Below are 26,720 nucleotides of genomic sequence, written 5' to 3'. Positions count from 1 at the left end.
GACTCTTTGAAAGGACTCTTTGAGAGCAGGAATGTGTTAAAAGTACAGTGGACCCTCGAGTTACAACCAGCCTGACATACGATCAACTTGGGTTACAACCAAAATTTTAGTTATGAGTTACAAAGTCTTGAGTTACAACCTGAATGCCAGTCAAGGCCATGTGTATCCCCTCGTGCGTGCAGTTGCTTCTAATTGGGCGTTTTTTCCTGTCAATCGTGGTTTTTTGGGCTTGTGGGTGGGACTTCTGCTCTGCTGTTGCAGTGATTGGCTGCTGCTGCTGCCGATGAGGCCTGTCTATCTCAGGCGCACCCAGAGCTGCAAATGTTCACAGGAACACGTAGGCAGATCCGGCACGGTATTGCAGCAAGCAACAGCATCACTGGTGACCAAGAAAGCTTCTGTGCAGCAGCAGAAAGGGAGTGTAGCACTCAGCTGGCTACAGCAAGGTATCAGGAGGGGAGGAATGAGTATGCTGGGAGGGGGAAATGAGTGTTTGGGGGCCAGAGATGTGCTCTGAGAGGGTGGGGAGGGGGGAATCCACCCCCTTCCCCCCTTCCTGCAAGCCAATGATGTCAACTTGAATGGTAAGTACAGTATGAAATTGTTGTCCCTGGTAGGCTAAGAACAATTTATAACTTTTTGGTGAGTACACTAGGAAAATTATTGGTGTTTCTGGTAAATTAGACATATTGTTCAACCCTTTTTTATTATGAAACGGTTAGGTAAAGGGTGCTTTGGAAGGTTCGGAACGCATTATGGGTATTTCCATTATTTCTTATTGGGAAAATAGTTTTGACTTACAACCAACTTGAGTTACAACCAGCCCTCGCAAACGAATTGAGTTCGTAAATCAAGGGTCCACTGTAGTTTGATTTTGGCCTGAACAGGCTGTCAATGCAGATATGTTACTTTTCTAAATAAATGTGAAAATTTAACTTATTAGACACATTGACCAATGGAGATTGTAAATGATTAGATATTTCAATGCAGTATATGATTACTGTCTAAAGCCCATTGTGGGCAAAAGACTATAGATTGTACTCTCCATTGATCATTGATACAATCCCCTATTTGGTTTAAAGAAAATTGCTTAATTCTTAAAAATAAACGGGCCAATGCCGTATGGTGTGCTCGGCCGGGCGCACCGTTAGCCCCCGGGTTTTCGACGCGCTATTTTTACCCCTTATACAGCAAATGCATGTTGATGAGCCTATTAGTTAGTCCCACGCGATACAGAAAGTAAAATGTGCAGCCAAGCCGCACATTTTACTCTCTGAAATTAACGCCTACCCAAAGGCTGGAGTTAATTTCGGCCGGCACCAGGAAAGTGTACAGAAAAGCAGCTGGAGGTAGGTGGGAGCTGCCCGCAGCAATAGATATTAGAATACATAGCTTTCCAGATGTTACCCTTTTTCCCCATTTGTATACAAGTGTTTAATGTTTTATGTAACTGAGGGGTTTCTTCACCCACCGCTGATAATCCTAGTTTAAAGCCCTCCTCAGTAGATTTGTCAGTCTGTTTTGAAGTCCTTGGAACGCCATTCCATGGTTTAGGAATTACCCGAGAAAAGTAAAAGACTTGGTAAAGTCACCCTTTAAACATTTCCCTCATTCTCCCAATATGCTTATCTTGTCGGGTTTGTCTTACTAAATTGAATGCTTCTTGTTGCAGGGACTTTCTCTTATGTGTGTCTTACAGCACTGCATTCACCTTGTAGCACTATGCACAAAGTTAACAGTAATAATAATAGCATTGGTGTTTTAGGCCCAGTGTAATATTTGCAGTGCTGTATTTTCATAGGTAGGGTTGTTTCTATTGGAATTCTGGAAGTTAGTGCCTTTTTGGTATATGGGTAGTGAGAAATATACATATACATATGTATAACATAATACAAATGTTTCAGAAATCATCAGTTTCTGATGAGTATGTCACCTGTGATTTTTAGGGGTACCCTGCAAAAAAAAAAAAAAAAAAATCAAGAAATGCATACATTTATAAATGAAAAGAAATTCATATTGCATTGGCTGAAGGTTAAAACACGGCTAGCTGAGCTGAAGTCGAATGTTTCCCCTTACTGGTCACCATAGAAAACAATTCCAATTCTGTTGTTCACCTCAGTAACAGTGACACAGATTCCTTCCATTCTCAGGCACTTTGTGAAGTAACTCAAGAGCCTGAAAAAATGTATACCTAAAACAAAGTTTAATATTTTGAAGTATAATGTCTAATTATGTGTTTTTACAGGATTTCTCTGGGAGGGGAGGGGTGGTGGTGAGAGTCATCCCGATTGATATCAGACAGGGATGGACAGTGAGGCTGAAAGTTTGCTAGGCTGCCTATCATTCTTATTTATTTATTTAAATTCTTTTACTATACCGATACTCAAGACACGGTCTTATCGTACCGGTTTACAATAGAACAGGGGAAACCAATTAACAACTATGTTCTTGCACTAACAGTTATGATTTCTTAAAACCTGTTAACCCTTAACAATGAAAAAAAACGTGTATTCTGCCTTTTAATAAAAACATTTACAGCCCTGATTTCAGATTCCTACCAGGAGAAATCTTTTTTTTTAATGAGAAATATTTTTAAACGAGGGCTCGTCATGTATTTCTTTTGCTCCACAGATGGTTTACTTAATAGCTCATGATGGAATATGGCCCACCATTGATTAGATGCAGTTTCTCCCAAGTGTTTAGTGCATATGCTGAGGAAAATTGCAAAGAACACATATCAGGATAAAATTGAATATAGATAGAATTAACAGGGAAATCACAAATTAGCAATTTCAGTAGATAAATATGCCTTCTGCTCAGGCTGTAAAATAAACACGGAGGCTCCCAAACCAATAATCAAAGAAAATAGAACATTTAAAAGTCAAGTTGGAGAAATACAATATCAGTGTTTTGGCTAATAAAAACCTTGCTACTCAAGGCACATTTTAATTTCCTACTGCCACAGAATTCAGAAAACCCTATACCGTGGGTACGTTAGGCAAGGTCACTGGTAGGGTAACAGTCTGCCCAGAATGAACAAGGTGCAACACATCAGTAACAGCTCATGTAATATTAAATTGGGTAGGCAATTTATCTCTCTAAACTTGGAGATACCCCAGACGGTGACACAGACCCCCTTCTCTATCTTCTCATTTTTCCTTACCTCTACCCTGGATTTCACCTTTTCACTTTCCTCTCAGTGTCACCCCTCCTGGCCACTCTTATTTTATTGGCACACAGTGGCCAAAATGCTCTCCTCTAGCTCCTCTTCCTCTAGCCAATAATCTGCTCCTCCTCCTCCTCCTCTCCTTCCCTCTGCCCTGCAACTCAGCATATGCTCTTGGGGCTCTGTCTGTCCAGGTCCTAATAAAGCCCAGTTTTCACAATAGCTTCCATATGTCTAGTTTATCTAGGATTGGCTTGACTGCCCTGGCTCTTTCAATTACCCGCCTGATATAATTAAATAGATGGGAGAATACAAACTGTTGGGAGTCATCAGGCAAAAGTTAAATTGTTATCTGAGCTGATATCTAGCATCACAGGCCAAGTCAGCTCTTCAGGGTTCATTTACAGCCATAACTTGCTTCTAGTGAACGCCTTAGCTTACTAGTTACAGGCCTTGTATCTGCTTTACCACTCAAAGTATTCAAGCAGGCATTTAAGGTTCCAGTTCCAGACTAATCTGGCTCTTTACACTGCAGCACTCAGCCCTTTGCACTTTAACATAGCCTTATCAGCCCCACGACAGCTGACCGCCCCTGATAAGCACATGAAGAGAAATTTTACCAGCACATCTACCTTCAGGTTCCTAGTCACCTCCAAGGCTTGGCCCTCCTTTCATCACAGACTGCGCTCGCTCGCTCGCTCTCTCTCTCTCTCTCTCTCTCTTTCTCTCCTCATCTGCCTCTGCAGTCTGGGATTTTACTGACTCCTCCTTAATTGGCTTCGGGCAACCTATTACCTCCACCTGGATTTTTACCTCCAGCTGCCTGGGAACTATACCTCCCAGAAGGCTCTTCAGTCATGTGAGCTCACTTACTATCCACACAGATCCCTGGCAAACTATACTCCCCACAAGGCTTCTTGTAACCATTTCCTCACTTTCTATCTGATTTCTCGTACGTCATCTCAAGCTCCCCCTAGCGGCAAACTGTTGCAAATTAATGATATGCTGCTCAGCCTGTCACACTAGTTAGGTAAGTAAAGGTGGGGAAAGCATCAAAGCAAACTTTCTGTACTGTAAAAGAATAAGAATTAAGAAAGTAAACCAAAGGCTTGGGAACCAGGCTGTGTATTAATTTTAACAAGGGAGGCTTCACCTATTCTGCCCACCTGCTAAGTTGGGCAGGATTAGCAATAACACTACACAATCTACCTCAAAAACTACTCACCTAACCTGTTCATTCAGAAATTTACACTTCATATCTTTCCTTTCTTTATACTTTCTTTTTCATAATTTGAAATAAAACATTTCAAGAAGTCTTGATTTCAGAATAACAGGATGAAGAAAAACTTACAAAAACAGATTCATAGAAATAAAGTAGCAGTACACATCCCATTTTTAGATCAAAATAGGGGGAATGCAAAGAAACAAAGTACGTAAAGGAAAAAAAGAATTAAATGTCTCTTTTATGTACAGAGCTCTCTGCTATGGCATGCCTTGCATGGGACTTAAAGGGGGAGGTAATCACCACCAAATTTAGGAAATGCTAAAGGCTGTTTTATTTAAGCAAGCTTTTCATCTTTAAGTGCTAAAATTAGCCAAGTGCAGAGAAGGATACAGTAATTTGTGGCAATTTTTTCTATTTCTACAGCAGGTTGTATTTTTATTATTTTGTTGCTTGATGACATGTTCTTGTCTTATTTTTATGCTTTTACAGTTTGTTTTAACCTGTTTTATGTTTTATTATTTGCTTTATTTGTTTGATTATATGAGTGTTCTTATGGAAACTGCTTAGGAATGTTGATAGGCGATTTTTAAATTATTAATAAATAAATAATCACAGGTGTAACCTCCTATTTGCAGTACAGAATAACTTAAACTACCCATTAACTATTAGATCAAGATGGCATAGTAACTTCTACTAATATTCTATTCTGAACAAATCCCTCCAGCTGTTCTGGTTTAGAGAATACATATTTAGCATTCCCCAAACAAACCAACCACTTACAAGGAAATTGAAGAACTGTGGCTGTCACCCCTGACCAGCCTCTCTCTCTTGCTCTGTCACATATAGTTACTCTCAAACAATCTCTCACACACACACACACACACACCTCCCAAACCAGTTTCTCTCTCTCTCTCTCTTTTACACACACACACACACACACACACCAGTCACCTTCTCAATCAGTCTCTCTCTCTCACATACATACAGTCATCTTCCCAACCAGTCTCTTTATCTCTCTCTCACACACACACACACTAGTCTCTCTTTCTTGCTTTCTCACACATACCAATCAGTTCTCCAACCAGACTCTTTTTCTCTCACACGTCATCTCCCTGACCAGTCTCTCTTACACACACACACACATACATACATGCTCTCAGTCACATACATGCTGTCATACACATGCTCTATCACACACATTCTCTCTCTTTCACATGTTTTCAATCACAGACATGATATCTTTCTCTCTCACAGACACATTCTCTCTCTCTTACACACATGCTCTCAATAACACATGCTGTCTCTCTTTCACTTACACACACAGACACATGCTCTTGATCACATACAGACAGACACAGGTACTCAGACATACACTTACACACACTGGCTCTCAATCTCACAAACACACATGTTCACTCTCTCTCTCTCCACACACTGAAGAAATGGTGGCAGCAACAGCCTCTTCTTTGAAACCCCACAACCTCAAGAAAGAAGAGTCCAATCAGCCGCAGGGGCTGACGCTGCTCCTCTTCTTGGTCTGTGCCACACTGCTTTTTCCCCTCGGGCCACTGCTACATGCACTTCTGATTTAACATGGCCTCTTCTTCTTCCCAGGTGCGCAGCCGACTGCACATTACTTCCTCTTCTGGGCCCTGGGGGTGGGAAGAGGAAGAGACCATACTGCTAGTGTCGCTGCCCAAATTGCTTCATCCAGCTCTCCTCCATGTTCCACCTGGGCTATCAGCATTTCAAGCCTGGGTGGAGGAAAAGTTTGCGTCTCGCTGGGCAGCAGGAGACCGGGATGCGTGGCAACACAGCTGCATGTGCTTGGTGACTCACCAATTGAGAACCGCTGCCCTAGCCAGTCTGGTTTTCAGGATATCAACAAGGAATATGCATGGACTAGGTTTGCATCCAATGGAGGGAATACTATATCATGCATATTCCTTGTAGACATCCTGGAAACTAGAGTGGCTAGAGGGTAACTCCAGAACTGGCTTGAGAAACACTAGATAAACACCCTCTGAACCTTATTCCATGACCTCAATCTAGAATTTCTTTTCACATGTACGTGTATATATTCATATGCATAGTACACCAGCAATACTGGCCAATATTCATGGTGCATTTGCATATCTAATATGTCTTGTAAAATAACAATATTAGTATATTTTATTCATCTATTTATAGCAGTCCTTGAGGGCTGCAAACCAGCCAGGTTTTCAGGAGACGCCTAATGAATATGCAAAAGATAGATCTGATATAATTGAGGCAGTGTGCCTGCAAATTGATCTCAAGCAAAAGCATATTCATTAGGCATATCCTGAAAATCTGACTGATTTGCAGACCTCAAAGACTGAAAGTTCCTCACCTCTGACTTACAGGGTCAGTAGTTGATTATAGGTACCATCTTCCAACAGAATTCACAGAGCAGAAGTCAATTTGTTTCTCTCCGAAACAATGTGGCATGCAGGTTGCACGCAATAAAATTGTTTTAGCATTCATTCTGCATGGTGGTGCTCACAAAACAGCTAAGGAATGGGATACCCTTGGTGCACTGTGGCCTGCCTGCACAGCAGGGTTGAGTGGTGATTGTCCATGGTTAATCAATACTTTGAAATAAAAGTATGACATCGTCTTTTGTCGGGGGGGGGGGGGGGAGGCTCACCTTCAGCAACTGCAAAGGTGGAGAGCAAACCTTTCTGCAGACCCAGGAGAAACAAAACAAAAGTTCACACCAGTTGGAGACCAGCAAAAGCTGGGAGGCACAAGAGGAGACTTGCACACAAAAACAACTGTCCACAACCAGATAGTGTTCCAAAAAGGAAAAATATTTTATTTTAGAGATCAAAGTCCAGAAAGTTAGGGAAAAAATGAAGAAATGCAGTCCAGCACTTAATACCACAGGCAGCCTTTCTGTAAAATCACATAAAGCCTTCCAGATGTTACTCACAATTTAGTCCCAATCACTGCAGCAGAAAACCATCTAGATATTTTTTCCTCTAAAGCTCCCCACAGGGTCTCTCTCTTCCTTGAGACCAGCTGAAGAACACAGTCAGAATACCTTCGCTTCCTACAACCCTTCTGCAATGGTGCATGTCCCCAGACAGAACCGGTGTCCCTGTGGACGGGGTCCTCATTTTTCTGGATAACCTGCAGCCGGACTGGAGGGAGTTCTCCACTGCTCCTCCAGCAAACTTTCTCAGCCACTATCTAGCCCTGAAGACCTCAAGAGCTAGCTTCCCAAACTGAAAGGATCCTTAACCTCAGAAATCCATTTTTTAACTCCTCCTAGTGCTTGTGGAAGCACCTTTTATGTCCTCACCTCAAACCCAACCCCTTCGGGGGGAAGGCATCCACCATCACTCAACACTAGATACAAAAATCTCCCACCACTGGGAAGTTCTAGATACAGGGTGGCCCATACCAGTGCATTTCCATGGGCCACCTTGTATTACTGAATAGTACATTTTTAGTGAAAGGAGAAATCTCTGAGGCGGTGTCAAGCCCTCTTACAGGACCATATCAGGTATTCAAAGGAAAAGGCAGAGCCTGTTTGTTCAAAAGACCTCAAATAGGTATTTATTAGCTATTCAATATACAGAATCTCTGACATCATGGTTGCCGACACTGTGTCTCTCCCGATTCAGCTGTTTCAGTGAAACACCTATGTTCATGTCGTGGGACTGAATTGTGTTTATTTTTATTGCCTTTTTTGTGCTGTCCACCCTATCAACTTATTACTAAGATGTGCATCATTAAGCCCTATCATCTCGAGCTTCATTTCGGGGCCCCCCCATGGGAAATTTTGTTTTTCCCACGGTTCAGGTTTTTTTTCTCGGGGCTCCCAATTTTTCGTGTTAGTGCGCACTAACACGAAAACTGAATTTTGCCAAAATTTCTGAAAAATTTCTTTCGTTTTTCGGTTCCCCCCGAACCATACCGTTGAAATTGCCTAATTCGGGGAAAACGAATGCACATCTCTAATGCATTGCATTCCATTTGTTTTACTAGACAGTTGCCCTCTTGAGACAGCTCTGCTGCAAAACATGGATCGTGTCTGGGTTGGGAGTGTTTCTCCCTTCTTTATCAACTGGCAATTTCTGTTCATTCAAGCTTTGTGCTGGAAGCTGAAGAATTTGTGCACCCTATAATAAAGAATTTATTTGACTCTTTTACAGTTTGGTGGATGATAGTTGTACTGTTACACCTTCAGAATCATCTTCATATGCTTTTTGTCAGCTGCTCACTGCTTCTGTTTTGCTGCTTACTCTATCATTGAAATTTGATTTCTAATAAATACCTTTTTGAGGAGTTTCGAACAAGCAAGCTCTGCCTTTTTCTTTGGACGCCTCTTATGGTGCTATAAGAGGACTTACTTGATACCGCCTCACTAAATTTCTCCTTTGATATATCTGCCATGCAGCTGGTGATCTCTACATATCTGACTGGATATTTCTAGTGAAGCCAGATAAAGGTCTCACACACTCCTAGGAATGCCTCTTTTTAACCCAGCTAGAAATACTCGTGAAAGCAGCTATGGATTATTGAAAAGTAAGCCGCTCTTTTCACAAATATTATGTGGGAAATATTCCATAACATTAGCAAAAATGATTTGCATTACATTTTAAACAGGAGAATTTCCACAAGGCAGGCAGAAAATAGCAAACATATAGCCATTTCTGCATCTTTTGACTTTTTCATAATAAAATGGAGGGTGGTTTTGTCAATTATTTTCCAGTTAAAAATCAATGGTTAGAAAATGATCAATTGCCTTTTATTTTTTAACAATTTTTTTCCACTAACAGAGAAAAGGGCAGCTTCAGAATATTTTTTCAACTTTTGCTGCTATTAGTTTCACACATCTAAATATATAGCACATCTTTATCAAAGCCCAACCCTTCGTCAGGACCATGAGTGCAACACCAGTAATGGCATGTGCTGAGCCACACTGGTCAAGGCAATAGATCAGCAATGTACGAAGCAGGCACCCACCAATTTGATCTTTAAAATGGAAATTCCAAAATAAAAATCATATCCACTGGAATCTTAAGATCGGAGTTGTAACCAGAGATCACAAGTTATATTTAATTTTATTTATTTATTTAATGCTTTTATATACCGACATTCATGACATCTGTCATATCATATCGGTTTACAGTAAAACATAGTGTCGTAACAATTGACAATAACAACCAGAAGGAGCAAAAAGTTACAATCAAACAGGGGAGTGGAACTTGGGAGTTGGAAAGACAGCGGGAGCAAGTTAACTTAGAATTAAAATACAACTATAGAGATGGGGAGCTAGGGGAGGCTTTAAAATTGTTACTGGGCTGTTGCAAGAGTACGGGGAACGTCTGTTTGAACTGAAATAGGGCTGTTGTGGTGATTAAGGGAAAGCCTGTTTGAACAACCAGGTCTTGAGTTTTTTTTTTTGAAAGTCCTTAGGCAAGGTTGCTGTCTTAGGTCCGGGGGAATGGAGTTCCAGATCGTGTTAAATGGAGTTAATGGAGTTAAAACCACAAACTGACTTAAGGCCAGATTCTTTCAATGAAGAAAAGTGTGGCAATTTTATCCATTTCTAATAAATTACTGTATATATTAGAGGCGCCGTCACTGGTCTCCATCACATTTTGGACCTGATTTACTAAGCTTTTTCATATAAACACAGAATGGGAGGAGAGCCTTAGTAAATCAAACCTTTGGTGCAAAGTTTCCAGAACATTGTCTTGACGACCCCACAGCCAGTCGGGCTTTCAGGATAACCCACAATGAATATGCAGACAAAAAAACGTGCATACATTGGAAATCCATTATATGCTAATTTATCTCTATGCATATTCATTGTTGATATCGTGGAAACCTGACTGGCCAGTGGGGTAACAGTACAGGTTTGTGAAGATCCGCTTTAGCCCTGCTTCCTGACCCAGGTCAGCCCTGGCAGGCTGCTCTAACTCTGGCTTTGTCCCATTGCGTCTGTGGACTTTTAGCATCAATTTCCCTAGGAAAGGCCCAACCAAAGTCCTTACATGCAATGGGACAAAACCAGAACTAGATCAGTCAGTCAGAGCTAATTTGGTCCAATGTTCCCTCTACATTTTTGGGGGCTATGTATACAAAAAATGTCTCATGTGCAACATATTGTACACATTTGTACAGCTGTTCTCTGAAATACCATTCTATTGTCCTTTCTTGTCCATGCTATATGTTTTCCTGCATGTGCTTGTTTCATGACCTGTATGCATGCACACACATGCAGAGCTTACAGGGAACATTATTTGGAAAAGAAGATGGTAACCCGAGTCGCACTGCATAAGCACTATACACCTAAGTATCCACTGCTTTGTTGCAAGTCCTGCATATGTCTTATTTAGATGGCGCTACCACTTTAGTATGGATATATAATGTTTTGCAATGGATAGAAAGGAAGAAGGACTCACGTTTTTTGATAGACATGGGTGTTGTTAAACCCAGGCCATTCCACATAGCACACAACCCTTTTCGTCATTTCTTCGGTTATGGCAAAGTAACCCTGAGGGAATGCTAGCAAAAATGCCAGCACCCAGATGACACAAATGACAACTTTAGTCGCTGTGGCTGAGAGCCGCGGCTTCAATGGGTGAATGATAGCCATGTACCTGGAACAAAAAAACAAAACAAAAGGATACAAGTTAACAAATCCAATTCTAAACAGTATACAGTGAACTAGAAAATGTAGAAAAGCAGTAAAGGTAAGCCAGAGTACATATGTCCAATATAAAAAGTAAATTAAAAGATGACCAGCTGTTGTGGCCAGATTCCAGGTGTACACGGGTTGGGTTCTGGAGTGAGATGCAATGTAAAGTTCCTGACTGAGGGCTGAGACGCCAATGATGACACAGAGGACAGGGTTAAAAATGGAGCTAAAACCACAGATATTTGCAAGTGAAGACTTATGGTGCCTTAGCCCAACATGGGAAAGTTCTGATTGAGATAGAAACCCAAAATAAAGAAAAAAAAAGCAAATGAATTAGAGTAATTAGTTAGAGCTAATATTTGTATTAGGATAACATATTTTTAAATGTGCATAGTCCCAGGACTACTAAGGTGTCTTCACCGGGCAATGAAAACTATGAGAGGAATTGCTAACTTGGTTGGATCAAGAACCAGCCAGAGCTTTATCATTTGTTTTAATGAATGTTCTTAATAGCCAGGCAATAAAAGGCACTTCAGGTTTGACTGCAGTTCTCACATCTTACCAAAAGAGGGAGCTCATTGCAAGTAAAATAGTAACCTCAGCTAGACTAGGGTTATACAGTAATCCACAAATTTCACTTGGCCCCATGGTCTACAATTTTTTCACTTTATCTCACTGCCTACAGCTTCATGAACAGAGTAAAATTCTCCAAATATGCCAATGTCTGTCAAACTAGTGCACATCTTTGACTTTTGAAATTTTCTTCCTTGGTATCTCCATCGTATGCACTAATAATTTATTTGCCATATGGGCAAGTATAATAAGTATAATCATATGTATGATTTAAGTGGGAGGGGAAGGAGCGGCACAAGAGATAAGAGAAGCTGCGAAGAGCTGCACCGAGTCCTGCTGATGAGGAATCAGTAGGAGGGAGGTGGGTAGAGAATGGAGTCTCAGGTAAGGGGATAGAGGAAGCCTGATTAAGAGTAAGATCCTTGGAGTTCTTATTCACTTGGCTATAAGTGACATATTGCCTGACTACAGCTCTGTTCCAAACTTTTTTTATAGAAGGCTATTGCTACTGATTTATGTAAATTCGGGATCTGTTGCTACTCTGTTATTTGCGCCCTGTTGTTACTGAGTTCCAGAGGAATTGCATACTTTGGAGCATCATTGCATGGAAGTGATTGTGATGCTACACTCCTGTCAGTGCAGAAATTCCAGCCTAATTTTATCTTGATGAATCCTGATAAATCCAAGAAGTTTACTGTACTTTCTCCTTGGATTCATACTTGGTTACATGACTACTAAGGACACCAAGGGGCCGATGCAATAAAGTGTGCCCAGCCCAAAGTGGTTGGATGCATGTTTTGGATGCTCTAGACTAACCCTCGTTGCAATAAGGGGATCAGAGCATCCAAAACGCACATCCAAACAAAGGCGTAGCTAATAGTGCTCATCACATGTAAATGCCATGCAGGTGAGACTATAAGCTAGTACCCCATGAAACAAAAAACCACCGTGTGCCTGAGACTCTCTTTTTAACCCGTCACATTTTAGGCTTGCCCCGGAGCAGGCATAAAGTCTTGCTGCACGTCAAGAGCTCAACAAAAAATACTGTTTTGCTGTGGTTCCTTCTACTTAGCATCATCGCAATATTAAGTAGGAGGAACCACTGAAAGCAGCACCATGCAAAATTAAAAAGGATTGCCTGAAAAAACAAAAAATTGCAGGGCACACAATACAGATGCACGATATACATGCTCCAGGCCGGGGATATTGTGCCGGTCAATAAGCAGCCGCAAGATAAAACTGGCACTTGCATTGAGCATCTGTTTTCCTAACCACACAGCCACGTCTCCTGGGTGCCTGATGCCAAGGGCGCACTAGAGATGCAAAATTTCCCCTAGCATGTCCTTTTTAACGCAGCAGTTCATGAGCATATTACATCGCACGCCCAGGAGAGATGGCTGGGCATGCATCAGGAAAACAGGAGCACAATATGAGCATCCTTTTTAGTGTGTTTACATTGCATCGGCCTGCAAGGATCTGATTCAGTAGGGCTTTTTTTTAACATTCTGTGCCTATGGAAAAAGACTTTGATGAATCACGCCCCTCAAAGCAGAAAGTCTAAGAGAATGCCATGCTCAAAATAAAAGGGTCAGTGCAAACACCCTGATAAGATCAATGGGAAACATGTGTTGCAGAAATACTTAGATGATCTGTTGTTAAAAGTAGTCATGTGATGATATAAACAGAAGACCAAGCGGCCTTACTTTTTCAGCAAAAGACTTTATTCACTATTTTCAGTGAAAATGTAATCAAGGTACAGAGAAGGGCAACCAAAATGATAAAGGGGATGGAACAGCTCCCCTATGAGGAAAGGCTGAAGAGGTTAGGGCTGTTCAGCTTGGAGAAGAGACGGCTGAGGGGGGATATGATAGAGGTCTTTAAGATCATGAGAGGTCTAGAACGGGTAGATGTGACTCGGTTATTTACACTTTCGAATAATAGAAGGACTAGGGGGCATTCCATGAAATTAGCATGGGGCACATTTAAGACTAATCGGAGAAAATTCTTTTTCACTCAACGCACAATAAAGCTCTGGAATGTGTTGCCAGAGGATGTGGTTAGTGCAGTTAGTGTAGCTGGGTTCAAAGAAAGTTTGGATAAGTTCTTGGAGGAGAAGTCCATTAATGGCTATTAATCAATTATACTTAGGGAATAGCCACTGCTATTAATTGCATCAATAGCATGGGTTCTTCTTAGTGTTTGGGTAATTTCCAGGTTCTTGTGTCCTGGTTTTTGGCCTCTGTTGGAAACAGGATGCTGGGCTTGATGGACCCTTGGTCTGACCCAGTATGACAATTTCTTATGTTCTTAAGCGCTGGTTATAAAACTCTGTCTTCCATTTTCAACACGCATCTTATTGCATCGGCCCATTTAGGTTTGGAAGACTTTCCTTCAAATAGGTTTTGGCAAGGGCATTTTGCAATGCAGGTGGAATATATTTCAAATCCAATTTGAGACAAGGTTATGGGGTCTATAATGCTGATGTCTTGACTGTCATATAAGACCAACTGATCTTCAGCAGGAATCTCTATAGAGCATTGATGGGTTTAAAGCACTGATTGGTTGTTTGAAGCATGCAGGAGGTGCAGAGAGAGACCGAAGCTCCAGTAGAGGGGGAGGGGGAGATCACTGCAGTAAACCCAGGCATTGAAGAAGACAGAAGGTTGGTACCACCATGGGGAGTGGTCAACATCTGAAATGTGCATCAAAATGAGGGGAAAATTGCAGATCCAGCTTTCACATGCTGCTTCTTTAGAACAAGACAAAAGAAAAATCAAAGACTTCATCTCTAGAGAAAATACTCATTTGATTTTGGAATCCACCATGTCCTGTGTGTCTCATTGGCCCTAGGCAATTGAGACAGAGAGTTGCCTGATTAAGAGTGTTTAAACATAATTGCTACTGCTATTACCTTTGCACGCTGCACTTTGTTGGGAGATTGATTGGATGTTACTTTTCCAATCTGCCGCTGAAGAACGCCACATTAGCGGGACCTTGAGTGATGTCATTAGGTGGCGACCGGAAGACTTACTAAAGGGGGAAGCCCTAGGCTGGTGTCCACCTGGCCTGCTCCTTTGTGGGCCGCTTCGTATGACCTTTGTTGGACTATTGTGGGGCAGGAGGTCAGGAAGGGAGTTTCTGATAGGTAAGTGCTGAGATTTTTGGTCTTAGGTAGAAGATAATAAGGGTTGATAAGGTAATATGTATTTACTACTATTGTGTTATTTTATGGGGATGTACAGTATATTGGGGATGGGTGGTGATTTGGATTTGAATATCCTGGTGATAAACAGGCTATGGTAGGAATGCAGGTTGGTCATATTGTGACAAGATATTTAGTTTCTGTTGGAATAAGGGGGTAGTAGGAGTGGAAAGGTTATTGAGCAAGCTGTGAAGATAGGGTATTCTCAATGCAAGATCAGTTAGAAATAAGGGGGAATATTTGGGAGAAGTATTATAGCAGCATTATCTTGATATTTTACAAATATCAGAATCATGGGATGAAGATTATGATATACTGCTTTTGAATGAGCTTTGTCCACTGGGATATCTGGAGCAAGCTAGATTGTCGGGAAGAGGAGGGGTAATGATAATTCATAAAAAGCATTTGAACATTAAAAGAATAGAGCTTGAGTTTCTGCTCCTGTTAGAAGCAGTATCAGAATATTGTTTTTATATATATTGTTTTAATTGGATTATGTTATGTTTATTGGGGGGGGAGGGTTGTTATATTGGTCAAATTTCTAGACTGCGGTAATAAGCTTTTTTAGAAATTAGAAGCATTATTAGTAAAGTTGGAGTCATGGTTTATATGTTTACTCCAGGGCAGGTTATGGCAGATGTGACACAGTTGTTAGAACAACTAGTTTTATTACAATTGGATTTTAAAAAATTACTGTTGGTTGGAAATTTTAATGTTCATGTTGACTACACTACTATTTGTGCAAGGGAATTGTTAACAGCATTAAATTTTATGCAGAAGATTGCAAGGGCATCACATGTTGAGGGCCATTCATTAGATTTATTATTCTGCCCTAAGCAATGGCTGTTCTGAGTGAGCCAACCTCATATTTTGGATTTGTTATAGACAGATCACTCATTAGTATTATTTAAGCTAGAGGATATTACAGCATACAAAATGGCTATGAGAGGTTGAAGGAAAATAAATGGGTTAGACCATCAACCAAATTAGGTGAGTTTAAAAATAAACTTTAATGGAAAGAGAGAATCAAAGATTAGCAGTTAAATTAGTTGAAGAATATCCCACTGCGTGCCCCACATAACCTGCCACAGGTTGGTCGTGGACCACGCGGGGAATGGGACAGGCTCAGGACTAAGACTCAGAGGAGGACAGGAGTCAAGACATCACTTGGACCTCGGAACAAGGCTTGGAACAGGGAAAGGCGATCCATTGGCTGGACAAGCTCCACGAGTCCAGAACTAGGAACACGAACAGAAACTCGAAACTTGACTTGGAACTCGAAACTTGGAACTCTAAACAAGGATGGACTCCAAGGACTTGATCCAGCGAAGACGGACTTGGAGTCAGGCTCTGTGCCAGGAAGCACCCTACACAGCTGCCCATGGCTGGTCATGGACCATGACACTGGCATGCCTGGAGGAAAGACGAGGGAAAATCCAGAAGATCGGAACTTCAGGAGCTTGATTGAAGAGTCGGATGAGATGAAGATTCAGAAGACTGGATGAGGGACCAACAGGAGACCAGGAACATGGAACAGGCAACATGATGGACATCCGAAGTGACGAAGCCAGGAACCAGGAGTGGAACTGGAACAAGAGGATCAGAAACATTCAATGAAGAACACAGAAGCATCTAAAAAGGAGCAGACCATGGAGGACCTTGCAGGATGAAGAGACCATGGGCAACCATGAGGATCAGATGCAAAGGCCCCGAGGAACTGACGAAGAGCCCTTATATAGTGCTACAGGCAGGATGAGGTGATGACACCATCTGTTGGGGCTGTGGGGCTTTTCCCATTGCTGGCTCTTTAAATATTGAAGAAAGGCGCACACACATGCGCCTATGCAGGGACAGACATCTGGGCAGAAGCCCAAGGACAGGTAGAAGCAGCAGCATCAGCGGCATCCCTGCCGCAAAGGAGTAGACTCAATGGCGGCCCTCCCTGCTGCGGAGGAGACAGCGTCGGTGGCAGCTCCCCTGCTGCACAGGAGACCAGGGTCGGCGCACCGCTGGCAGGCAACAGTGGCAGTGGCAGGTGACGTCAGGCTGCGGGATGGACAGCAGCTCGGCGGCATCCAGGTCGCATGGGAGCGGCTGATAGCAGCAGCCCACAGCCACAAAAAGCAGCAGGGCTGGCGTCAGACCAAGGAGGTGAGTGAGGCTGGTCGCGGGATGGGCCCTGCGAGTGGTGAGCACAATTCCCATCTTGGAATCACATTACTTCACAAAATGTCAGAATTAATAGCTATCAATACATGATGGTAGCACAGTCTAGTGTATAGAACGCAAAATGAGCTCTTTTTTTTCTCAGTTTTGAATCCTTTATCAATTCTATTACATTGGCTTTCTCACCCATGCTTAATAAGATGCTGTACCCTTTGTGTACTGTGTAATATTTCTCAAGTACACAATATGACCACTATTAATACCAAAAAGAGGCTTTCCAGTCTTTTTTACTGAGTGCCACATGTATGATTTTCTTCCAGATTGTGAGAGGTTGCATGTGTGCACTAGGTGCAAAGAGCTCCTAGCTCTCAGAAAATGAGTCTGATCTCTGGAGGCTTCAGTGGCAGACATGGAAGAGCCAAGGGAGACAGCGTGATATAAAAAGGACACCTTCAGGAACTTAGTAGAGAAATCCCACCTTCAAGCTGGCAGTCCCATGCTCCCTTGGAGAAGAAAGATTACCTGGAAAGAGAGCATCACCTTGTTGAGGTAGGAAGTAATCCTGTAGCTAGGACCTGCCCTCAAGGTGATGTACTATCCTCTCATACTGAGGATAGGTCTTCAGGGGCATGTGCCCTGGAGGGAAGGGTTTGGACGGCTGTTGTAGTTGGTGATTCGAGTAATAGGAAGGTTGATAGCTGGACAGCTTGGACATGAGGATCACTTGATAACTTGCCTGTCTGGTGTGAAGGTGGCAGACCTCATGCATCACATAGATATGATTTTAGACAGTGCTGGATAGCAGCCGGCTGTCTTGGTACACGTGGCATAGAATCCAACAGGTTAAGGTTCCTGCAAGAGACTATATGCACACTAGAATCCTTGTGGGTAGAAATCCCGTGTGTGTTGAGTATAGCGATGAGAGTATACATATACCTACCTGGCCAAATTGATGAGACAGACGATAAAATGCTAAGAGAAATTAGGGAAGCTAACCAAATTGGTAGTGCAGTAATAATGGGAGATTACAATTACCCAAGTATTGTCTGGGTAAATGTAACATTAGGACATGCTAGAGAGATAAAGTTCCTGAATGTGATGAATGACAGCTCTATGAGCACTTGGTTCAGGAACTGACAAGAGAGGGAGGTATTTTAGGTCTAATTCTTAGTGGAGCACAGGATTTGGTGACAGAGGTAACAGTGGTGGGGCTGCTTGGCAATAGTGAACATAACATGATCAAATTTGAATTAATGATTGGAAGGAGGACAGTATGTAAATCCATGGCTCTAGCAATACATTTTCAAAAGGGGAAACTTTGATAAAATGAGAAAAATAGAAAAAACTGAAAGATGTAGTTACAACAGGTGTGGACATTGTAAAAAAAAAAAAACAACCCAAAAACATCTTAGAAGCACAGTCCAGATGTATTCCACACATTAAGAAAGAGAGAAGGAAAGCCAAACAATTGCTGGTATGGTTAAAAGGGGAGGTGAAAGAAGCTATTTTAGCCAAAAGATCTTTCTTCAAAAACTGGAAGAAGGATCCATCTGAAGAAAATAGGAAAAAGCATAAGCATTGTCAAGTTAAATGTAAGACATTGATAAGACAGGCGAAGAGAGAATTTGAAAAGTTGGCCGTAGAGACAAAAACTCATAATAAAAGCTTTTTCAAATATATCCGAAGCAGGAAGTCTGTGAGAGAGTCAGTTGGACCGATAGATGATTGAAGGGTTAAAGGGGCTCTTAGGGAAGATAAGGCCATTGCAGAAAGACTAAATGAATTCTTTGCTTTGGTGTTTACCAAGGAAGATGTTGGGGAGATACCAGTTCCGGAGATGGTTTTCAGGGGTGAGAAGTCAGATGAACTGAACCAAATCACAGTGAATCTAGGAGATGTAGCAGACCCGATTAACAAATTCAAGAGACACTTGGACTTAATGGTATACATCCCAGGGTTCTGAAAGAACTCAAGGATGAAATTTCATACTTATTACAAGTAATTTGTAACCTATCATTAAAATCATCCATTGTACCTGAAAACTGAAAGGTGGCCAATGTAACCCCAATATATAAAAATGGATCCAGAGGTAATCTGGGAAACTATAGACTGGTGAGCCTGATTTTAGTGCCTGGAACAATCAAGGAAACTATTATAAAGAATAGAATAACAGAACATATAGATAGACATGATTTAATGGGACACAGCCGGCATGAATTTACCCAAGGGTAAATCTACTTTTTTTGAAGGGATGAATAAGCATGTGGATAAAGGTGAACTGGTAGGTGTGGTGTATTTGGATTTTCAGAAGACATTCAACAAAGTCCCTCATGAGAAGCATCTAAGAAAACTAAAAAGTCATGGGATAGGAGGCAATGTCCTTTTGTGGATTTCAAACTGGTTAAAAGACAGGAAACAGAGAGTAGGATTAAATGGTCTGTTTTCACAGTGGAAAAAGATAAACAGTGGCGTGCCTTAGGGATATCTGCTTGGACTAGTGCTTTTTAATATATTTCTAAATGATCTGGAAAGAGATATGATGAGTGAGATGATCAAATTTGCAGATGACACAAAATTATTCAGAGCAGTTAAATCACAAGTGGATTGTGATAAATTGCAGGAGAACTTTGCAAGACTGGAATATTGAGCGTCCATCTGGCAGATGAAATATAATGTGGACAAGTGCAAGGTGATACATATAGGAAAAATAACCCATGCTGCTACACAATATTAGGTTCCATTTTAGAAGCTACCACCCAGGAAAATTTTCTGGGCTTCATAGTTGATATTATATTGAAATTGTTGGTTCAGTGTGCTGTGGTAGTCAAAAAAGCAAACAGAATGTTAGGAACTATTAGGAAGGGAATGCAAATAAAATTGAGGATGTCATAATGCCTCTATCACTCCATGGTTAGACTGCACCTTGAATACTGTGTACAATTCTAGATGTCAGCTCTAAAAAAATATGTATAGTTGCACTGGAGAAAGTACAAAGAAGGGTTTCAAAATGATAAAGGGCATGGAACGGCTCTTCTAAGAGGTTAGGACTGAGAGGTGGATATGATAGAGGTCTACAAAATCATGAAAAGACTTCAATGGTTAAATGTGAAACAATTATCTACTCTTTTGGATAATACAAGGACTAGGGGGCACTCTATGAAGTTAGAAAGTAGCACATTTAAAACAAATCATAGAAAAATTATTTTTCACTCAATGCACAATTAAGCTCTGGAATTCAATGCCAGAGGATGTGGTTAAGGCAACTGGTATAGCTGGGTTTAAAAAAGGTCTGAATAAGTTCCTGGAGGAGAGGTTCATAAACTGCTATTAATCAATAGGGAATAGCCACTGCTTGTTACTGGCATTAGTAGCATGGGATCCATTTAATGTTTGGTTACTTGCCATGTACTTGTGACTTGGATTGTTCACTATTGGAAATAGGATACTGAGATTGATGGACCCTTGGTCTGACCCAGTATGGCAAATCTTATGTTCTTAAAATAAATTAGGGAAGCTAACAAAATCAGCAGCACACATTAATACTAGGTGACTTCAATTAGCCGAGTATTGACTGGGTGAATGTCACATCAGGACATTTTAGAGAGGTAAAGATCCTAGGTGAAATAAATGACTGCTTTATAGGGCAACCAGTACAAGAATCAACAAGAGGGAAATTATTTTAGACTTAATCCTTAGTGGAACACAAAATTTAATGCAAGAGGTAACAGTGTTGGAGCCAAATTTGACTTAATAACTGGAGGGAGGGCACTAAAGAAATCTTCTGAAACAGCATAATTAAGCTTTGAAATTAATTGCCAGAGGATGTGGTGAAAGCTATTAGTGTGGCTATATTTAAAAATCTTTGGACAAGTTTCTAGAGGAAACGTCCATTAACCATGATTAAGGTAGAGTTGCAGAAATCCATTGCTTATTCTTGGGATAAGCAGCTTGGAATCACTCTACCCCTTGGGATCCTGTCAAGTACTTGTGACCCGGCTTGACCACTGTTGGAAACAGGAAGCTGGACTTGATGGTCCCTTGGTCTGATGATATTAAGCTTGATGGATCCTTGGTCTGACCAGTATGGCAAGTCTTATGTTCTTATGTACCTACTTTCAATCAGTTCTTATTTATTTATTTATTTATTTATTTATTTCTTTTGTATACCGACATTCGATCGAGATATCACATCGGTTTCCAGATAACAGGTTGAATAGAGCCGGAACTGCCCTATTTTTACATTGTAACAAGATAACAGTTGATTAAACAATTAATATAAGGAACATTGTAACATATGGATAAAATTAAAATTAAATATTAAATGTGGGTATATAGAAGTGGCATATAGCCTATATACAATATGTACAATATGACTTGGTTACGAGTAGGGTGGGGGAAAGGGAAAAAGGGAGGATAGAGAGGGGGAGGAGGGGTTATGAGTTCGTGCAGGGTAGAAGTTATGCGGTAAGGCTTTCAAGAGCGTTTATTTTGGGATGTTGGGGTTCAGGAGGGAATGCTTTCAAGAACAGCCATGTTTTGAGCTGTTTTTTAAAGACTTGCGGTGAGGGTTCGTTTCTGAGCTGAGGGGGGAGGGAGTTCCACAGGGTAGGGCCAGCTATTGTAATGGCTCGTTTGCGTGTTGTATTGAGGTGGGCATTTTTAAGAGTTGGGATGGAGAGGAGACCTGAGTTGGAGGATCTGAGATTTCTTTGTGTGATATATGGTTGGATGGTGTTATTACTGCCATTCTTTTGTATATCTATCTCTTTCAAAATTCTTTAAACTGGTACCCTGCAAGTCCCTTGCCCTAAGACCTGCCATTACCAACAAAGGCATCATACATTTCACCCTCACTGGATCCTTTCAGTCCACAAGGCCAAATTTTGTCTTATGATGGCTGTTGATTACCCAGAAAACAAATCATCCTCTGCATTTAAAAAATGTGGAGTTAAGGTGCTGAGCCTCTGTGCTCAGAAGCCTACAGTCAACTGTAAAAGAAACAGTTTTTGATCTGGGAGTTACTTCTTACTTCTTTGAGCTTCTACCTCAATCAGAACCAGAGCTGGGATCTAGTGCCATGCACCTTCAACTACTTCAGGATTTTCTTTGAATTAAGGATTCTCTATACTTATACAAACTAAGGGGTTCATTTATCAAAATACGATAAGGAGTTTTCGCATGCAAAAAGCCCCGTTAATGCATGTGATAGCACCATATTGTATGGTGCGATGCAAATTCAGAAAATAGGAGGAGTATGGGCTGGGTTAGCCTGTCTGTGAAGAGCTATTGCACAGCCATAATGCCAATTTTAACACCTCTTTGAATTGTGTTAGGCTGTGTGGTAAGGTTTCATTGCTGTCTCCTGTAAGGCCTATTTGAGGTGAATTGAAGGGCCCAGAGCCTTAGGGAGAGGGGGAGAGAGAGAGAGACTGGCCATAATGTCATCCCCATAGGTAGGTATTTGTATCCCTATGGTAGGCCCACCTAGTAACTCGAGGTGGGGTTTAGGTATGAGTGTAGGGGGGTTAGGGGCCACTTTGACATTCTACGTGACACGTACGAACAGAACAGTGGTCTCTTGTGAAGATCTGATGGCCTTCGGAGGGAGGAAACTCACTTCAAGATGAGATTTGTGCAGTGTTCTCTCCACCTAGCTTGATGGACTCTCTACCTGGGTAACATCAAGCTAGGTGGAGAGAACACTGCACAAATCTCATCTTGGAGTGAGTTTCCTCCCTCCGAAGGTCATCATATCTTCACAAGAGACCACTGTTCTGTTCGTACGTGTCACGTAGAATGTCAAAGTGGCCCCTAACCCCCTACACTCATACCTAAACCCCACCTCGAGTTACTAGGTGGGCCTACCATAGGGATACAAATACCTACCTATGGGGATAACATTATGGCCAGTCTCTCCCTCTCTCTCTCTCTCACTCTCAAAAATTGGTCCACCCAGTGGTCATATGCAGGAAATATAACAGGTCTGACACCTATTGCAAATTCTGATAATGTTATCACAATGTGCATTAACTTAGCTCTTCACATAGGTAATTAGCACAAATTGCAATAAACTGAATTTTTGCATAAACCACACCCCTTTTGCAATCGCATTCGGTACTTACCGCATTTTGATAAATCCAGGCCTAAAACATAATAGCAGATAAGGACCACAAAGTCAATCTTGTCTGCTCAGCTCATTCCTTTTTGCAATCCCTTAAACCAGGGCTGATCTCTAGTTTCCCCTTCGCTTCTTCTTAATTAAGAATCCTCTGTCACTATCCCAAGCTTCTTGAATTCTGCTACTGTGTTTGCTTCCACCACCTCCAATCCATGCATCCACCACCATTTCTGTGAATAACTTGTTTTCTAACATTATTCCTGGAGTCTACCCCGCTTTGAGCCTCATCTCTCTTGTTCTAGAACTTTCTTTCCAATGAAAACTGTTTGTTTCTTTGCATTATTTACAACTTTGAGGTATTTAGTTATTTAAAGGTATCTATCATATCCTCCCTGTCTTTTCTCTATGGTACATATAATTAGGTCCTTAAGTCTCATTTCCTAGTACCTTGGCTAAACTCGACTCCATTTTGGTAGCCTTTCACTGGGCTGATTCTAACCAGTCTATATTGTTTTGGAGATGCATCCTCCAGAAATGGTTGCATTACTCCAGATGAGATCTCATCAATGTCTTGTATAGAAGCATTATCATCTTCTTGTTATACTTCTCCCTATATCTATAATTCCTGTTCATTTTATAAATGAGATTGTGGTAACTCAAGCGGTAGCAACTTGGGAACTAACTGCCAGAGAAAAAAGGAGGCAGACTCTGGCTGTTCCTTAAGTGCAGTTTATTTACAGTAAACTTGAGAAAAGTGCACAACAAAACAAACGAAACAGGCAGCTCGCCTTGGAGTTCAGGTCTCTCACAATTAAAACGGCACAGTGCAAAGCAAAACAATGTAGGCAGCTCACCATGACATCAGGCAAGTCCAAATCCTAAATGTGGAGTTAAACTTAACTGTCACTCTCAAACCTTAAACATAACAGATCTTCTCATACAGTGGGTCTCTGTCTGTTCCCTGAGACCCGCTTAACCCTTCTAAGCCCTGAGGTCTTATACTCTAGTGAAGGGCTCCTCCCTTCACCCAGGACTCCCTGTGTGTCTCAAGACAGTTGTGCCCAGTCCTTTAAGGTAGTCTAGGAAGTTTTCTGTACACTCCCTCACAGAGATTAACAGATATTAAATATTTTAGAAGGAGACAGAATATGAAGGAGATCTAAAGTTCAGGCATAATGCATTTTTAATGTTATGCATAGGAATGGTAATTGATAATTAACAATGACTCAGTTGACAGAATAAAGGGCATGTGAAGAAGGATCTTGACAGCTTATCTACATCTCGGAAGTCTTTCTTGTGTTGGCCCAATGAAAAGTATCACTGCCTGCAAAGAGTCAAGGGATAGAACAGGCGTAAATGTGAAAAGCAGGAAGATGTGCAGGGATGTTCCAGCTGAAGTGCAGAAAAGGCACAGAGGTCACAGCCTGGACAAGATAACAAGCAGAGAAAATGTGCACATTTCCCACAGGGTAACTCATGCATTCTGTGCCATACAGGTGCCGCTGCTGTATGCTTCTTAAACTGTCTCTTCTTTCACTCCCTCCCTCATAAGGAGAAGGGAAAACAGATTATCCAGAGCACCATGCTGTGGTAGACTTACAAAAACTACAAATCATCATCATCATTGTTTTTTTTTTAATTTCTAATCATACTTTTCCAATTGCAGAGTTCAAAGTATGTTACAGCAAGTTAGGCTTACAATGTTACAGCAAGTATGGTTTACAAAATGAGCATTGTGATATGATTACACTGGTTACATAGAATAAGTAATGGCACAGATATAACATAAATATTTGGTTAAGATGGACAGGCAGCTACACCAAATGGGCAAAATAGTTTGGAATTTGGTTTGACACATGCTTTTCATCTGACCACCTTCTAGGGCTACAGGGCATATCAACAATGCATCTAAGTACCTCCTGCCAGAAACCTGAACTTGGGGGTTGTCATGCTGCAGCACGGCTACCAGCCTCTGAGGCCAGCCCATGGCATGCTACTTCAGGAACATTACCTGTTGACATGCTTTTAATATTTGTCTAAGTTTATGGACAAGACTTATACTTCAGTCTTTTAACCAGTGCCATCCTTAAAATCGTTTTAAAAAATATGAAAAAGAAAAACCAACGAGCCTACTTAGGTCACTGCCAGTCATAAAACCATATACTATGTGTACAGCCATTAGAAATATATTTCTTGCTGTATAAACAATGCACATTGACTATATAAAAATATACACATACAGAAACATAGGTACAATATTTCTGTATATACACTATACGGACACAGGATGTTTAAAGAGTTGAAGCAGTAAATCAATGATAGTCTTATTATTGATTCTGTTGACCTAAAGGGTCATGTTGTGCTTGATGAGCTCCATTTTTATTACAGATTATATGTACACAAAACACGCTTTTGTTCCCACATCATACGTCTCTTTTTTTTTTTTTTACATAGTTCTACAGCCCGTCCCTTTGCTGTGTGAACCAAGCCAAATCATTTTATATGTTTAATCCTCATGCCACATACTGATTTTTGAAATGTGAAAATTGAACTAGCCCAGAATGTATCACCGTTAAATGCAGGGATATGTTTCATTAGTGTAATTGCAATTATAGATCTACGTGAGGAAATCATTTGTGTGCTTCAGTTTCTTAATAGGTCCAGTTCTTTTGCCTCATTCACTGCATATATTAAGACATTTGTACTTTGTACACTATTTTGGACTGGAGACTGGGACAGAAGAGAACTATTACTTTGGCCTAATGAGGATCAACTTGTGCAACAAAGGATGTAGGCAATGCCTTGAATTTCACTTTCTCCAATGTCATAAAGGAGGACTAGATACATACAAAACTTGACTCTTGAGAGTTGTAGTGAGTGGTTGGGTAATTGCCAGGTTCTTGTGGCCTGGATTGGCCTCTGTTGGAAACAGGATGCTGGGCTTGATGGACCCTTGGTCTGACCCAGCATGGCAATTTCTCATGTTCTTACACTTCCGTATACTAAAGAATTAGTTTATTTTCCTTATACTCTTGCACAAATCTTTTCTTCAGTTTGTATTCACCTCTTAGCTAAACCAATTCTTTGGATGGCAGGTCAAAGTTTTCATGTGTAACATTCATGAAATCTAGACAACAGGCCAATGTGACTATTAGTCTCATTGACTGGTTTTGTCAAATATCTAGAATTATGCCATTAGCCTTTATATCAAGCCTTGCCAGTAATTATCTCTCTGGCTTTGATACTTTCTTCTATATAAGTAATAATAATGATCCTTAAATGGTATTATATACTAAGTTAAGCCTCAGCCTTAGTGTGTGCTCTTGGTCCTTTCAGGTCAAATAATACTTTGGGTGAAAAGGTGAGCCAGCCAGTCTTGCATATCGCTCATCAAATTAAATTTAAATTGATAATATAGAGGTACTGTAATTAGCTTGTGGAGAACAAACTTTCCCAACCTTCAACAGAATGTTCTATTATTATTATAACGTGGAATACAGTAAGAAATTGCTACAAATCAGTCAGGGGCATAGTATTAGGAGATTAGAACATAAGTTTCCTGAACTGATTTACCCACATCTCATTGTATGTTCT

The 26,720-nt window shown here is 41.0% G+C and overlaps 1 protein-coding gene across 1 annotated transcript in view; it reads right to left on the bottom strand.

The window, feature by feature from the left end:
- Positions 1-26,720, bottom strand: part of LOC115092830 (substance-P receptor-like) — a 314,839-nt gene that overhangs the window by 174,615 nt on the left and 113,504 nt on the right. Inside the window, exon 3 of the mRNA XM_029604162.1 lies at positions 10,832-11,029. Within this exon, the coding sequence (XP_029460022.1) occupies positions 10,832-11,029 (198 nt within the window). The remainder of the gene's footprint in view (positions 1-10,831; positions 11,030-26,720) is intronic.

Source organism: Rhinatrema bivittatum, chromosome 5 (assembly GCF_901001135.1).
Source record: "Rhinatrema bivittatum chromosome 5, aRhiBiv1.1, whole genome shotgun sequence".
In the NCBI taxonomy this organism is placed as follows: domain Eukaryota; kingdom Metazoa; phylum Chordata; class Amphibia; order Gymnophiona; family Rhinatrematidae; genus Rhinatrema; species Rhinatrema bivittatum.
Note: the sequence above shows the minus strand (reverse complement) of the source record. Positions and strands in the feature narration are given on the sequence as shown.